The 16,340-nt window shown below is 40.2% G+C and overlaps 2 protein-coding genes across 2 annotated transcripts in view; one reads left to right on the forward strand and one right to left on the reverse strand.

The window, feature by feature from the left end:
- Positions 1 to 406: 406 nt before the first annotated feature.
- Positions 407 to 14,954, forward strand: EIF3M (eukaryotic translation initiation factor 3 subunit M). Its single transcript, XM_030273402.4, has 11 exons — positions 407 to 564; positions 1,872 to 2,004; positions 2,937 to 3,075; positions 3,453 to 3,576; positions 4,017 to 4,111; positions 8,502 to 8,585; positions 9,863 to 9,962; positions 10,372 to 10,453; positions 13,489 to 13,632; positions 14,176 to 14,236; positions 14,661 to 14,954. Exons 1-11 carry the CDS (start codon positions 523 to 525, stop codon positions 14,779 to 14,781), a joined length of 1,125 nt encoding a protein of 374 aa, XP_030129262.1. The 5' UTR covers positions 407 to 522; the 3' UTR covers positions 14,782 to 14,954.
- The window catches only part of CCDC73 (coiled-coil domain containing 73), a 55,906-nt gene continuing 54,297 nt past the window's right edge, over positions 14,732 to 16,340 (reverse strand). The window contains exon 19 of the mRNA XM_072929444.1: positions 14,732 to 15,963. Within this exon, the coding sequence (XP_072785545.1) occupies positions 15,754 to 15,963 (210 nt within the window). The 3' untranslated portion in view covers positions 14,732 to 15,753. The remainder of the gene's footprint in view (positions 15,964 to 16,340) is intronic.

The following is a 16,340-nucleotide window of genomic DNA, read 5'->3' on the forward strand; positions in this document are numbered from 1 at the left end:
GGGTGTCTGGGTGGTTGTGTGGGGATGTGTGTGTGGGGAGGTGTGTGAGGGTGGGTGTGTGTGTGTGTGGGGCTGTGTGTGGGGGTGTGTGTGGGTGTGGGTGCGGACGGGTATCGGTGCCGCGCCCGCGGCCGCGCCCGGCGGTGGGCAGGGCCGTGCCGGGCAGAGCCGCGCTGGGCAGGGCGGAGCCGGGCAGGGCGGAGCCGGGCAGGGCGGAGCCGGGCAGGGCGGAGTCGGGCAGGGCGGAGCCGGGCAGGGCGGAGCGGTCCGGGCAGAGCCGAGGCGGGCGCAGGGCGGAGCGGTCCGGGCAGGGCGGAGCCGGGTAGGGCGGAGCGGTCCGGGCAGAGCCGAGGCGGGCGCAGGGCGGAGCCGGGTAGGGCGGAGCGGTCCGGGCAGAGCCGAGGCGGGCGCAGGGCGGTCGGAGCGCGGACCCGCCCGCTCGGCGCGGGAAGCGGAAGCGGCGCGGCCTGGCGCGGCGGCGGAAGCCGTTCCGCCTTTCCGGAGCGCGGCGTGCTCGGAGCCATGAGCGTCCCGGCCTTCATCGACATCACCGAGGAGGATCAGGTCAGCGTCCCCGGGGAGCGATCGGCCCCCGGCTGGAGGGCTGGGCCGGGCCGGGCCGGGGGCGGCAGCCCGGGCCGGACCTGCGCGGCTGTGCGCGCCGCGAGCGCTCCGCGAACTCCTCCGGGCTGTTCCCTACAGAGACCGAGCAGGCGATTAGAGAAACTTGAACATAATGGCTGAAAGATAAGCCGGTGTTCGCAGTTCCCTCTTCAGTGTTCCGCCTCTCCGGCACTTCGTTTTCATCGCTCCTCAGCCCTGCTTTTTAGTTAGGAGAAGAAAGCGGGTTCACATATGTGCATTACTTGGGTTTTCTGGAATTCTCGGTACTGCAGGCACGGGAAGTAGGAATTCTGTCTGTGAGCTGCTGCTTTGCTGTGCCTTTGGCTTTGGCGGCTACTTGTTCCCAGTGTAGTTGAAGTATGCATGTACACATCCGTGTTTACGTGTACACAATATGTGCGTGTACACATTGGAAATTTGTAAGAAATTCACACACGGCTACCAGCCACCAGTCCAGTTTTCACTTGCTATAGTGCCTAGTACAGCCCCAAGTAGCTGGTGTGAAACATCCTCAGTTCAGCAGTTTGTCCCAGGGCTTTTTTTTCTGGTTCCAAAATGACTTGACACTGAACGAGATGTAAATGTCACAGCAGCCTCCTGGCCAGAAGTGCTCTGTACCAAAAGTTGTATGGCCTCAGATTGTTTCTGAGTTATGGTTCTGCTGGTGAAGTCCTGAATTATAATGAATAGGCCTGTTGCCTATAGGTATTTTCTTGGTGTAGGTTTAAGTCCTAGCAGAGTAAGGCAGCTCATGACATTATAAGGCTGGGTTGAATAGGGCTTTGGGCACCCTGGTTTAGTGGAACGTTCCTTGCCCATGGCAGGGGTGTGGAACAAGATCTTTAAGGTTCCTTCCAACCCAAGCCATTCTATAGAAACTGTTGTGAAATTGTGAAGGCAAAGTTCTGCTCTCTCTAAAGTGCCTTTGTTTATACCTTTTTTTTTTTCTGGTGAAGAAGCAACTAAATGGTTTTAATGTTTGTCTGACATTTGCGGAGGGAGTAAAACTTTCTAAGAAAGTGTCTTTGTCACAAAAACTTGTTAGGCCTGCTGTGCACAACACATTTGTGAGCGACACATTGATGCTGTGAGGAAGCCCAACAGCTCTGTGACCTGTTCAGTCACTGGCAGAACAGCAGGTTCAGCTTCTGGCAGAACAAATACCTGTAGGAAATTTAATTGCTTTGACTTTGTTATTCACAAAACAACTGTTTTGTTTAGTGTGTGCTGTCTCTCTCTTTTTTAAGGCTGCAGAACTGCGAGCTTACCTGAAATCCAAAGGAGCAGAAATCTCTGAAGAAAACGCTGAAGGCGGACTTCATGTGGACTTGGCACAGATTATTGAAGTGTGTGATGTATGCCTGAAAGAGGATGACAAAGGTTTGCATCTCTAAGTCTTGTTGGTTTTGCTATTTATCGCTGTCTGTGGTTTCAAACAGTAACAGCTGGCAGAATTTAGAGATTTGTAGCATTAAAACACAAGCTGTGTATCCTAATAAAACTGGAAGGGTACATTTCCATCACTGCCGTGGAATATTTGCATGTGTACTCTGCCCCTCCTTTCTCCAAACATCTAGCACTCTTTGAAGAAGTCAGAAGCTGAGCTAGACTCTGCTTGTAATGAGGGTGTAGAGACTTGTATGTAAAATAGAGTTTTTGATGCTCAGGTGTCATTTTGGAGACTAGGTAATGTTTTCCATATGTAATGAATTTTGTTCTTTTTCTTTACTTGACTGATAATTGGGCAGACTGAAAAGAAAACACAAAACTGGTGTGGTTCTGTTTGGAAAGGATAGAACACCACACTTAAAACAGGAGCTGGGGAGGGTTTGTAATACACTTCGTTGTTCTTGAGGACATTTTCCCATGGTCTGGGTGTCCCTCATGGTCCTGGTGAAATGTTTTACTGTGCTTGAGCACTAGGTGTTACTGTTCTCACTGTAGAACCGTGGGCAGTTTCCTGGATGTGCAGGAGGAAGCCACTGTGTGGAATCTAGAGTTCCTCTGGTTTCTCCTGTGTGTAAACAGAGAATTCAGAGTAAGTGTGATATCAGATACCATGTTCTGTGTTGACCTTAGAATGGTCATTCTTGTCTTACATGGTGTAAGCCCACCTGAGCCAGGTTATGGTACATTCTGAATAATATCCAGCTTCGTATCTTGGCATTTTCTTTCTTTTACAATTCTTACTCATGCCAAATGATAATTCATATCAAAAATATGGATTACTATTATCAAAAGTATATCCAGCACAAGGTAGCTGCTGATTGCTGCTCGCAGTTTCAAACAGCTGTATGTTTTGGTTTATGCAGATGTGGAGAGTGTGATGAACAGCGTTGTCTCTCTGCTTCTTATCCTGGAACCTGACAAACAAGAAGCACTGATTGAAAATCTGTGTGAGAAGTTAGTAAAGTTTCGGGAAGGAGAGCGCCCATCTCTTAGACTGCAGCTGTAAGTATTGTACCGGGCTAAGCGAGACAGTGGTGACTTGGCAAGGTAATTGTGCCTCTGAAGAGGAAGGATTATCTTGTATGTCTTCAGATCAGAGTGTGGGCTGTTGCAGGAAGCACTCTGCTTTTACCTTTTCTTTCACTATCATAAAATATTGGTACTTCTATTTTTTTCCTTGGTTATTGCAGAATAAAATTAATATGTATAGTTTTCAGCTTTGCTAAAAATGATTACAAAACTGGAAACTTACAATTCATGGATGTAAGGCGCTGCCAAGATGCTTTTTACCAGCGTGTGTCTTAAAAGAACATTGACGTGCACTGCAGTAATGTTTTTTGAAAGCTCTGTAACTCCATTGTTGGTTGTTTGCGGTTTAGCCTGAGCAATCTCTTCCATGGCATGGACAAGAACACTCCTGTGAGGTACACAGTGTACTGCAGCCTGCTCAAAGTGGCCTCGTCCTGTGGTGCCATCCAGTACATTCCAACTGAACTAGATCAGGTAATTAATTGACCCTTCAAGTTGTGGCCTTTGTATGAACCATGTTGCACCTAAATATTACTCAGTGCTGATACAATCCATCTTTTACAAATTGCCAGAGCCTAGAGAAATTGATATCAAGATGATTAGAGATAAGCAATACCTCTCCTGTGAGGGAAGGCTGAGAGCTTTGGGATTGTTCAGCCTGGAGAAGAGAAGGCTCTAGGATGCCCTTATTGCAGTACTTTAAAGGGGGCTCATTAAAGAGGGAGAGCGACTTTTGATGTTGGCAAATAGTGATAGGACAAGGGGAATGGGAGCATAAGAATCAGAAGACCTAAAAGAGAAATCTCTGTGCAAGATATTTTGAATTCTTTTCTGCTTGGGAGAAAATAAGAAGTATTTGTAGTGCTATTTTAATCTTTTCCTGAATGTTTCTTTTTCACTCGTATTGTACCTAGGTCCGAAAATGGATTTCTGACTGGAATCTGGCTACAGAGAAAAAGCACACTCTCCTGAGACTGCTATATGATGTCCTAGTAGACTGCAAGAAAAGGTACAAAGTCATAAATACTAGATAACTCTGTATTTTGATGTACTGTAGGTGACCTGTAGGGAAAGTATTTCTCAAAGGACTTGTAAAATTAATCTGTACCCATTATTCAATCCAAATACACTTTTGGGTTTTTTTAAAATATTTTTAAGCACTCTTGTATTAAACCAGTGTTCCCAATAATATTAAAGTTAGTAGTGAATTAGCTGCAAACCACAGACTCCCAAAACAACACTATTCCTTTCTATAAATAATCATCTTAGTGCATTGTAGCATTGTAGCATTATGCCAAGTTTATTATTTAATTGCACTTTTGACATTTTAGTGCATGGTAGTGCTATCTCTTACTTAATGATGTGGGAAGACTTTATCAATCATGGCTAACAGAATCAGTCTTTTTTATGTAAACATTACCTTCAGGACAGAGCTTTCCACTCGTCATGGAAATTAATGTCCACAGAATACCTGCTTGGCCATTTTGAATTATTATCCTGGATCATAAGAAGCATCTTTGATCTAACAAACTTGGCAGACCACTGTCTTCTGGCATGTAGAGTAATCCAGTGTGCATGGTGCCTGTAAACTAATGCAGGTCAGAACTGAGAGCTGTCATCAGTTTATCTTACAGAAATGATACGGTGGATTGACTGCCCTGGCCAGGGCTGCAGTGATGGGCTGCTGTCCAGTGGTTCAGTGTGTAGTTCCACAACAGCTCAAACCTACTTAACCTGTCCCTGCAGTTTGGGATGGGGATGTTCCACTCTGTTTTCTGAGTTACTTTTTCAAGGCTTTGATTTTCATAGTGAGGCAGCATCAAGCCCCCTCCACTGCTGACCCAGGGTGGTACCAGGAACGCACTTGCATTTTCAGCATTTGCATAAACTTGCACTGCTGCAAAAAGAAGTTCTGTCCTGTACCCTCTGTTCCTGTTCCTCCAGCTGCCAGTACCTGTGTGTGTTTGTGCTAGTGTGGGCATTTGTGTGACTGCACGGGGGCTTGGCCTGGGGACATGACCTTCCTGGGGGTTTAAAAAGGCAAGTGTGAAGCTGTCACAGGTGGAGAAGAGTTCCTTCTGTCAGGACACATGGCTTATTCTGCCCTGCTGGAATTGTAGCCTGGAAATGCTGCATCAGCTAGCAGGATCATAACCTCAATTTAGGGATGATTAATCCTCACAGTAGTTACTCTGAGAGCTACATTAATGGGAATTCCTGTTTGTAACACTCAAATGCTTTTGCATCAATAGTTCTGTATGGGAGATTTCAGATGTTCAAAATAAATTCAGAAATGTTAGTCTTTTCCATGGCTTTTCCACAGATATTTTCCATGGCTTGGTGCTTACCTTGTTTCAGAAATATTCCACTGATAACATTCCTGCTCTTCCTCACTTCCCATCCTGTTGATTTATTGTGAGGCTTTAACTAGTTTAATTCCCAAACCTTATATCCAGCTATTTTTAGCTAGTCTTGCTGTCAAATCAGTGGATTAAACTTCTAGGTTTTGTTTGCACTAGGGCTACCAGTAACTTTGCTACTAAATGTTTTTTGCTCACTAACCACAGATGATTTTTTAAGATAGCCAATAAAACCTTCCACAAACCTGTAAGAGATGACTCCTGCACTTGTTGGGAGTCCAAGCTCTTCACTGAGCAGAGCAGTGTTTCAGAGCACTTGCACTTCTCTCCAGAAAAGAAAACAAGAAGTGACCCTGGCACCTTTGACCTGGTTCACTCTCCTGGATCAGTGGGCAGTGTTTGCAATAGTATGGGAAACTCACAGCAGCATTCCAGTTGTAGCACTCAGGAATGTTGCTCTATCTAGCAGTATGGGAAGATAAGTGGGAACTGAAAAGCACGGGATAAAAATCATACCTCAGTTACTGTTGTTGACTTATAATCAAAGGAAAAGAACTAGATTGTTAAAGACAATTGAATTCTTTTGTTTGCTTGATTTCTGTTTTAACTTTGGTCAGTGTGGCAGAAGAGATGGTCTTCTGTAGCTAATAGACTTTCTCCCAGTGGATCTCCAGTACTGGTAGTTAATAGATTGGTAGCTCCTAAAAAGTAGATGTACAGAGGTTGTGTGATGTCCCTTTTCCTGTGTTGACAAGTGAAGTTTGTTTTATCAAACCTTTTCCAGCTACCTTGACGCAGTTTAAAGCTGGTCTCTGCTGGCAAGATTCAGCAGCTTTGGCCCTGCCCAGGTTAAATTCAAACAGGTCTGGCAAGTCTGGCTATTAATCCTTGTAGCAAAAAGCTCTGCATGTCAGGCACCTGCAGAGTAATTGTTTCATTTCATTTCATTTTAGTTCGGTTTAATATCATGTAATGTAGAGGGACTTAATTTCAGCTCTCACTGGCTTTTTGTCAAGTTATGCATCTAGACTGGCAAGTGGAGCCAAGAGCACTTGTTCAGGCTGTTTTGCTAGAAAAAATGTTCACATTTGCACCTTAGGTGAGACACATTTAACAACAAGCTGTTGTAAAATAGTAATCTGTATGTGTGCTTGAAACAGCCTAATTTACAGCAGTAATCTGACACTGAGTAGAATATAAGACTGCCATAGAATATAAAGGCTGCCATATTTGCTGAGGTTCACAAGAATTTAGCACACAAAGTTTGGGAGTTATTGTCTTCTTGTTTCCTAGAAATACAAGTGAAAAGTTCCACTCCTTCCCCACTTTAAAAAAGGCAGGGAATAAAAAAAAAAAAAAAAAAAAAAGGGCAGGAATTGAAAGTACTGCTTGAAATTTGTTAAGTGATAGTTTTCAATTTTTGCTGCTAATTGAAAGATTAGGAGCGCAAAAGTGCCAGAAACCTGTAAGACAGCTCTGAAGTGCACAAAAACAACTGCTGAAAAGCTTTCATTAAATAAGGAGTTGTGTATTAGGTTGAACAGCACATGACCTGACCCTCTTTGATACCTGTATGTTGCCATTCCTGGATTAAACTGGTCCTTTGTCTCCTAAAACATTAATTTTGGTAAGATTTCACCAGTGCTAAAATCATAGTCAGTCACAGACTGATTTACCTGCAGATAATTCTCTTATTTATAAAGCTGCCTAAGTTAATTTTTTTTCACTGATACAGAACTGTCAGTTCATCTACATCAATATTGGTTACCAGGACAAAACATAAGCTGACCTCTTTAATGCTGGAGTTTTAAAACAAATGTTTCATTAAAGCTTATATTTCTGAACATGGTTCTGGAATTCTGGGATCTATAGAAAATGCCCCTGCCTGGGGACAAATGTATATCCAGATTATATACAATACTGGGTGTTGCCCATGATGTCTTAATATTTGTGCTGCACATCTCTCAGATCTGGTAAATCCTCTGAGAACAAACTTCACCATATAGAGTGGCTGTCAAGCAGTGATGTGGTGAGATTTCAAATAAATACCCATTTAAAGACACTGTTATTGTACTGCAAAAACCGTTCAGCCCTGTGGTGCTGTATGGATTAAAGCTCTGTCACAGCACAGAGCATACTGGGCATGTGGTGTTGGTTTGTTCCTCCCTGTGCAGTTTATGCCATTGGCCTAAGTCACTAAGGCAAATTGAAACTTTATTCTCCCAGTGTTTTAGGGAAAATTGTGTGTGCTTTTAGACCACGTGGGATAATTTGTTATAAATTTTGCAACAAGCATCAGGGGTTGCTGGCCTTGTTGGTGGTAAAACTGTGAAGTGAAAATAAATCAAAATCTATTAAAATGACACAGTAACGATCTTAGAGCTGCATTGCAATAGTATTGGTGTTGTTTACAAGATCATCTGGGTGGACAAGGCTGTAGGTTTGCTCAGCTTTCTGAGAAGGAGTTGTTTGTCTAAAAGCTGTCTTGTCAGAGCAGTGCTGGAAGCTTCACAGCAGCCTCAGCCAGTCTCATTGCTGGCTGCCTGATTTCATCAATAAAATGAGCAGCTCTCACTCAGAATATTTGAAGAGAGAATCTGTGAAAGAAGAGAGCAGCTTTTATACAGTCATTTTCCTGACCATAAATATTCTTTAAGAGATGCCATTTTACATTTGAAATAAACTTTGCAGTGCTACTTACTGCACAATGATTAAATCCAGATGTGCACAAGAGGAGCATTCTAGTGAACCATATAAAGCTGTTCCTAGCTCAGAAAGCTTTTTCCATAACCAGCAGGTAATTAATCAGTTTAAGAGAATGAAATGAAGGGTGAAGATAAACATTTTGTAGAACAAGAATTGAAAGAATACATCCAGCTGATTTGTTCTCTCCACTAGAATTAAAATGGATCATCTACATCTTTTTCGAGTGTGATTTAATTTGACTTATAACATCATAATGGAATTGTTAAATATTTGAGTGTCTTGTTTGAACAAGTTTTTCAGCAATCCTGAGGTAGCTTTATTTTTTTTCTATAGTGACACTGCAGCAAAAGTAATGGTGGAGCTATTGGGAAGTTACACAGAGGACAATGCTTCCCAGGCTAGAGTTGATGCTCACAGGTAAGACGTCCCAGTTTCCTTAAAAGTAACTTTTCCTCAATTCCAAATTATTTTGATCCCCTTACTGTTAAGAGTATTGAGTGGCCTGGCAGGCCAAGGGCCCTGCCTGGCCTCTTCTGTAACATTGCTGACTCAGTCAAGAGTTTGTCTCTGCAGTCTGCTGTAGGTCTGGTTGTAGGCACAGCCAGGTTTATTCCAGTGTGCAAGTGCACAGGAGTGTTCCTGCTCACTGCTGAGGGAGATCAGTCTTGGGTAAGGACTCCTTTACATCAGCTGTGCACTCAAAATCCTTTATTCCTGTACTGGAATCCTTTATTTCAGCTTGTTTTACTTTTTTCCTGTTTTATTATCTGACTGTGAGCATTCTTTTCAAATAACACTTTCTCTTGAAAAAACATTGTTGCTGTCTTCCCTATGAGTAAGTACAAAGGATGTGAACTGCACAGAAATAAGCTTACCTGTTGAACAAGCTGGGACTAAATTGATTCATAACAGTGCATTTTCCCCACTGGCCAAAATGAGTAAATGCATGTTCTAACTTAGGAATCAGTTCTTTAAGTTCTGCCAGATGTACACTACCAGTTGTTCTCAAGGGAGTTGTTTATACTTAACCATGGAGGAAGATCAGGATGACTCCTTTGGAAAATTAGTGTCTGTGCATAAGTGGGAGCCAGTACAGCAAGCTGCAGCCTGTTCCCTCTGAGAGAACTCCTGTGCAGGGCTGTGTCTGTGCAGAGCTCGGGTTCTCCTGGTGTCCTGGTGTGGCAGAGTGAGCCAAGGCTCTGATGTGCTGCTGAGAAAAGCTTTCATCTTCACTTCTGATTTTAGTCTGGAGCTGCAACTGAGAAATCCTGGGCCTTGCACCAAACCCCTTGTTTGGTGTCGGGGTTTTCTCTGTTTTGTGTCACATACTCAAGTCTAATTAAATCTTCCAAAACAACTTAATTTGATGACATTTTAGGAGCACAGTAAAAATACCTCGAGGAACAAAGGCTGTGCTGGAAGTAAATGCATAGATGGAAACTGTAGAGTGATCTGTGGTTTGACCACCTGGCACATTTCATTTGGAATACTGGACAGATTATTTCATGCTTCCTATTCCTCGATTTTTCCATCTGCAAAATTAAGTTTAAAATTGGAATGTGACTTATGTTACATCTAATAATAATTGAAAACCCTTGAGTGTTTCGTAGAAAGCAAGAAACAACAAATTTAGTTGCTCTTAGTCATAAAGATGTGTATTGCTTTGAAAGTAAGCGTTTTCCTTTTCTCATCAGATGTATTGTACGAGCATTGAAGGATCCAAATACCTTTCTCTTTGATCATCTTCTTGCCTTAAAACCAGTCAAATTTTTGGAAGGAGAACTTATTCATGATGTAAGTAACTTTGTTTTTAAGATGGTTTAATGACAGTAGACTGCTTTGTTTTAATGTGTCTTTTGAAATCCATTAGAATGGTTATCTGTGTCAGTAATCCTGAGCTGCTACATTCTTTTTTACAGTCTTTAAAATTAAAATTAGATGTGAAACATTTCCTTTTGAAAGTTTCAGAAACTCAGTTACAAGTCCTGCCCTCACTTGAGTTCTGTAGCAAATCTTAAGTCTGGGGAAAGGAAGTAAGCTCAGCATAGACTGCCCACATCTATTGACAGAAGACAGAATTTCAGCTCTTAACACCTATTTTTCTGTTCAACACCCATAGTTTCTATCCACATCTGTCCAGCCTGTAAAGAGGGAAACCAAGATAATATTTAAACTGTTCTCATGTTTGTTTTCCATCTTCTAGCTTTTGACAATTTTTGTAAGTGCTAAACTAGCGTCCTATGTCAAGTTTTATCAGAACAACAAAGACTTCATTGACTCCCTGGGTAAGTTTTCAGATCATTGTATTCCTGACTATTGACATGGTTTAAGGTATGGAATTTTTAGAGTAATTCAGTTTGAATCCATGTATTGAAGCAAGGAAATTTGAAAACAGAGTAGAGTTTGCTGATGATAACCTCTTGTAGATTGTGAATGGGCCATTAACTGTGGTTTGTTCTTTGAAAACAAGCTGGTTTATGGCTTTGGAAAAGAGCTGCAGTTTTACCCACTGTTTTTTTCTCTTAGAACTCTCCCCCTGAAAGCTTTACCACATTCATACTCCAGGCTAGGCCAGAGATCAAAACTGCATTGAGAAAATCACCAGCTTGTATAAATCTCCATTTTTTTTTAATGATTAATAACTTTGTAGCAGCAAATACCGAGCAGCAAGATAAAGCATGCAAATTGTGTGTGTGTGTCTGTCTGTGCTGATGCATTAGACCCAGCAAGCCACATTCTGTCCCAGTTAATTTGTTTCATCACATGAAGCAATGTGATGGAATGTTAATGTCAGCACCCTCTTTATTTACACACTGTGGAAAAAAGGAGTAGTAATTAACACTTTGACACTCCCCCGTTGATGTGTAATTGACTGTTTCAAAGGAGCACTGGTTCATAAGCTATTGCATGCATTAAAATTACGTTTTTTATATTCCAGCTTTTTAGGACAGGGGTCAGTGACAATGCAGAAATTGCTCAATGATGCAGATTTTTTTATGACTGCATTAAGGTTTTGACATATTGGTAATGAATAAATGTTTCCATAAAAATACGACATTTTTTTTTATAACTTTGATTTTCAAATGACAGTTAAACAGTGCCTTGGATGCATTTGAGGAAAGCCATAGTTTTGCTAAAACAGAATTTAGTGCAGCTTTTTAACACATGCATTATTTTGTTTAATGGAGTGTGATACAATTCTTAGACTAATTGCCCTCAGAGCTTTAAAATGGTGGTACTTTGGGTATTAAAATGATGGAAATACCAATGGGATTTTTTGGTGGAAAAAATCAGCAGCAAGTTTTTGGTAGCTTGTAAATGTGTGTATAGGGTAAGTGTATCTTTAGTCACATGTATATGAACATCAGTTATACAGACATCTTACGCTTTTCTTTCTCAGAGGAAAGTGGGTTTGGGGCTTATCTTTTAGGTTCTCATCGACAGAAGTATTTGCTGAAATTGTTGTTACAGCAACGTTTGAATAAATTTATGGAAGCTCAGTTACACATCTCTGTAGCATTAATTAATTTTGCCTTGCCTCCCAGTGTTTCTGCTTCCCTCCATGAATTAATTCAGTGTGTGAAGTTTCAATATATCTAAGATTCATATTATCTCAGTAAAATCCTTACATACCTGTGCAACTGTTTAGGAAGACAGTCTTACCTTCCACTTAAGCTGATTTCTCTGTGGTGTTCTCAGAAACTCTCTGTGTCTTTGAGCAATGGACAAGCAGAGATTTGGAGGGAGCACAGATGGAAATTCTGGGAACTGAGTGGCTCAGCCATGGCTTTGAGAAACAAGGATAATTTGCTCTAGACAACAATGCAGTTATTAGATGAGGCATTCAAAAATTATCTGTTCCAAAAATGAGATTTTTAATCATGCTTTAGAGATTTTTTTTTAATAACTTGCCAAAATACCTTTGTTTTAAAAGCTGTTTAGAATAAGATTCCAGTGGCAGTAGAGCATGGGCTGTAGTTGTAACTATTCCTGGACCAGGACCAGTTAGAGCTGGCCCAGGAAAGCTGAGCAGTGCAGGCTCCTACAGGCAGCATCAGTTTGTTACAATTTGTTGTTTTATTAATGCTGACAACTTAGGCCAGCAGTAGCATTATCTGTGTCAACTGCATCGCCCTAACATGGCCATAGTTAATCTGGTATTATCAGCCGTCTTCTTTGCAAAGTTAATCAGAATCTCATTTGCATTTGTTAATTAGGGTTAATGTGTGCTAATTGATTTTTTGATGCTTGTAGAGTTCCATTAAACCCAGTTAGGTATAGTTGCTGGTGCTCCTCATTCGTATGAATTATGGTGATCTCGTTTTTGTTGAATCGGTGCCAAATAGGGAACCTGCATCATAATTACAGCTAATTAACACAACATGATGTCCTGCACTAATGTGCTTCCCTGCTAGTGTATGGGTGTTATAAATTCCAAAGTTACATATTTACTGAAGCTATGGGAATGTTTATAATGTCATTCTAGAGCAAAAAGAGGGAAGCTCATTTTTAAGAAACTTCAATCTCATCCTAATTGGTACCTCATGGACTTTGGATTAAGAAATGCCTTGTTTCATCTCAATGACTTAGCTTGGTTGGCCTAGGTGCTTTTCCAGGAAAATGGTCTCTGATTTAGACATGCAAGGCCTTGGCTCAGTTCCTTGTGTTGGCATTTATGCAGTCATGTAAAAGATGTAACTTGACCTCAGCATCCATTCCGCTGGTTTTGAACAGCACTTTTCTGAGCCACACTTTTCTGAGCCACACATGAGCCTCATTATGCCTTTTTTGCTGTGGACAAACAGATTCAGTAGCAAAATGCTTTCTTCTGGCACCATAATGTTAGGGAACCATCACTGTGAGAGGTTTATTTTCCAGAAACCACAGGAGAATGAGTGGTGAGGTGCTAATAAGATTCTTGACATAACCAGCCATGGATTCTCCAATCTGTTGCAATGCTGTTCTTCCAGGTGATGCAACTGAAAAATTCACTTGCACTTTTACCACTTCAGATTTTGTTTAGGTGATGTCTTTACTGCTCAAAACCCAAAACTTTTGTAGATAATACATTTTTGCTAAAAACAACAGATCTTGATGAACTCACAATGAAACTTGCTATTTTAGCAAAAGACGAGGCAGATGCAGGATTTGTTATTTTGCCTCAAAAAAAAAAAAGTTGATAAAGAAAAGTAGAAGATATTTCAAAGTGAAATATTTTTACTATATATGCTTTCAATAATTTTAAATGTAACACTAAAAGCAAATGATCTGTATGAATTACAATTAAATAATTAATTAAACTATCAACACTTTTCCTCAGGCTTGTTGCATGAACACAATATGGCCAAGATGAGGCTCCTTACTTTCATGGGAATGGCTGTAGAGAATAAAGAAATCTCATTTGATACAATGCAGCAGGAACTCCAGATAGGGGCTGATGATGTGGAAGCATTTGTCATTGATGGTAAGAACTGTGGTTCTGCACACAGTGCTCATGAACAAGACCTTTTTAGTCTTCTAATCTAATGTTAAATTTTAAGAACAATATTAATTTTGATTCCTGTGCTTTTTACAAGTTAAAGCTGCACAACTTCATGTTTAAAGACAGTCCCAACTGTTGTGTTTCAGCCAGTCTCAGTAACAGAAACTGTGTCTCATGTAATTCTTTACAGGACTAATAAATTGTTTGCAGGTTTAATTTGTCATCTGGTTTTGTTTGCTGTCATTAAAACAGGAAGTGTTTGTAGGGGAGAGAAGTTCATAAAATCTGTACAGGATATTGCTTTAATAGATTGGCACCAAACAATAGGATCCATGCATGACCTTCATCTTGTTACAGTATTTTGCTTTTCTGCCTACTAGGCCATTAAAACCAACAGCAAAACAGGTTAAGAGAACTGCTGAGTTCTTATGTTTGTATTTATCTCATTTTGAACCATTTTTGTACAGTTTAATGCCTGTGCACTATCATAAAAATGTTGCTCAAAACAGCATTGTTTTTTTGCAGCTGTAAAAACAAAGATGGTGTACTGCAAAATAGATCAGACACAAAGGAAAGTCATTGTCAGGTAAGACTTCTTCATGGCATTTTGCAGAACTTGTGTGTTCTAATTATTTCACTTACATTTGTAGACTATTCTAACTAGAAGCAAGGTATTGTTCGTATCAGTTGCTGGTAGTTAAATAGTTGCTATTTATCATAATTTTATTAAAGCTCACACTGAATGTGATTAGCTTATTTAATGAAAGAGTCCTACTTTCCAGGACATTTCATTTAATGACCTACTAGTGACAAGAATACTAATGACTGTTGTTGCTTTAAATATTTGGGAAGGCTACAGAATTCTCTTAACTGGTGAAGTGCAGCACTTTCTAGAGAGAAAAATGGAATTTTCCTATTTACTTATGAGAATAAAGTAATGCTATAGAAGAATGATTAGGTGAGTGTGACATCTCTAGTAACCTTCTCCCAATTTTGTTTTACTTCTCCAGTCACAGCACACATCGGACTTTTGGAAAGCAGCAGTGGCAGCAATTGTATGACACTCTAAACACCTGGAAACAAAATTTGAATCAAGTGAAAAACAGTCTCCTCAGTCTCTCAGACACATAAGATTTTTTTTTTGACCTGGTAATATTGCTATAGATGAACTTTATTCAATACTTTGATAATTTGTGACTGTTTCCAAAAAAAGTATGCAATTGGCTTAAAGAAGCTAAATATTTTAAATTGAAACACCAAAAAAAAAAAAAAAAAGAGGCAATAAAACTAACATGGGAAAAGGTCTTCTGTTGATTTTCTTACATAATCAGCAACAGGAAACTGACGATATTGGTTATGTTTCTTTTGTTCATTTTACAGTATGGAGGTCTTTCTTTGCAAGAGGTGTGGGGAGGAAGGGAGGGAGGTCAGAAAAAAAATAGTGCAAGTATTTTTAAGTAAGAGAAAAATTCCCTTAGACCCAAGGGGGAAGAAATGTGACCCAATAGAAGTGAAGCTTCATAAAGCCAGATCTGCTGCCTTATCGCTGTAATTATGCCTGATCCTTCACTGTTGAGAGACCTCACTGATACAGAAACTACAACAGATAGATTTAAATAATTTGGCGGTAAAGGTGAACAGAAGTTTTTTCTGTTCTTCTGCTGCTTAGAACTGCTGGAAGTAGTTGAAAATATTTGCAGAACCCATTGTATTCTGAAAGAGTTTAGAGGTGATTTTGCCTGAAAACTGAGTGACCAGTCTGTCAGAGAAAATGAATTGAACTATTTTAGCCAAAACTTCTGAGGAGCAGGAGAAGGATACTGTTAAGTAATTATTCAATTTTACTAAACATATATAAAAACATTAACTTAAGAACTTTTAAACTTTGGGCAAAGCAAATAATAACTTGAATTTGATTGGAGAAGCAGAGCTAACATTAGGGGTAGGAATTGTATACATTTTGGAACAGAAGAACTGTTAACATGTTATATTAAACATGAAAGTACACAAACAAACCGTATTTTGTGGGAATACCTATACAAATCTGGGTTAGGTAAGTGATCTGTCTATGCCTAAAGAATGCTTATCTCCTGGTGCTTGTCTTCACTGGCCTTCTTCGTATTTTCTCTTTCTTGCTGAATGAAGTCTCTCCAAATTCAGTAATTTCTCAATTCCTCCTATTTGGTTTTGTATAACGGAGTTCCGAAGAGAGCAGCTGTCCTCACCTTTGAGTGCTTTGTCACTTCTTGCTGGACTGACTGTCATGTGAGAAGATTTCTGCTTGTTCTGTAAAGCAGCAAATCCTTCTTTAACCTGACAGAATACAAATCTTAGCAGTTGATAATTCACATACAAAGGTTCAGATTGTTGGATTCTGCTGAACATTAAGCAAGCGAGGAAGTAACAGGAAAATAAAACAATTGGAGAAAACACATTTAATTTGAAGCATTTGCATCGTATTTAACTTAGAAAATTTGATAATGACAATTACACTTTTATAAACCAACCTTAACTAAAGACTTGGTACAAGAGTGTGATTTTAAAAAGCTAAGGTTGTATTAGAAAGCAGATTAGCAAAATAAATATCTTAATTAAAGAGTTTAATATTGCAATTGACATTTCTATTGCTATGGAAGCCTTTGATTAACAAAACCCAAAATAATGAGGTTTATAGTGTTAACTCCATCTCC

This window comes from Taeniopygia guttata, chromosome 5, assembly GCF_048771995.1.
Source record: "Taeniopygia guttata chromosome 5, bTaeGut7.mat, whole genome shotgun sequence".
Lineage (NCBI taxonomy): Eukaryota > Metazoa > Chordata > Aves > Passeriformes > Estrildidae > Taeniopygia > Taeniopygia guttata.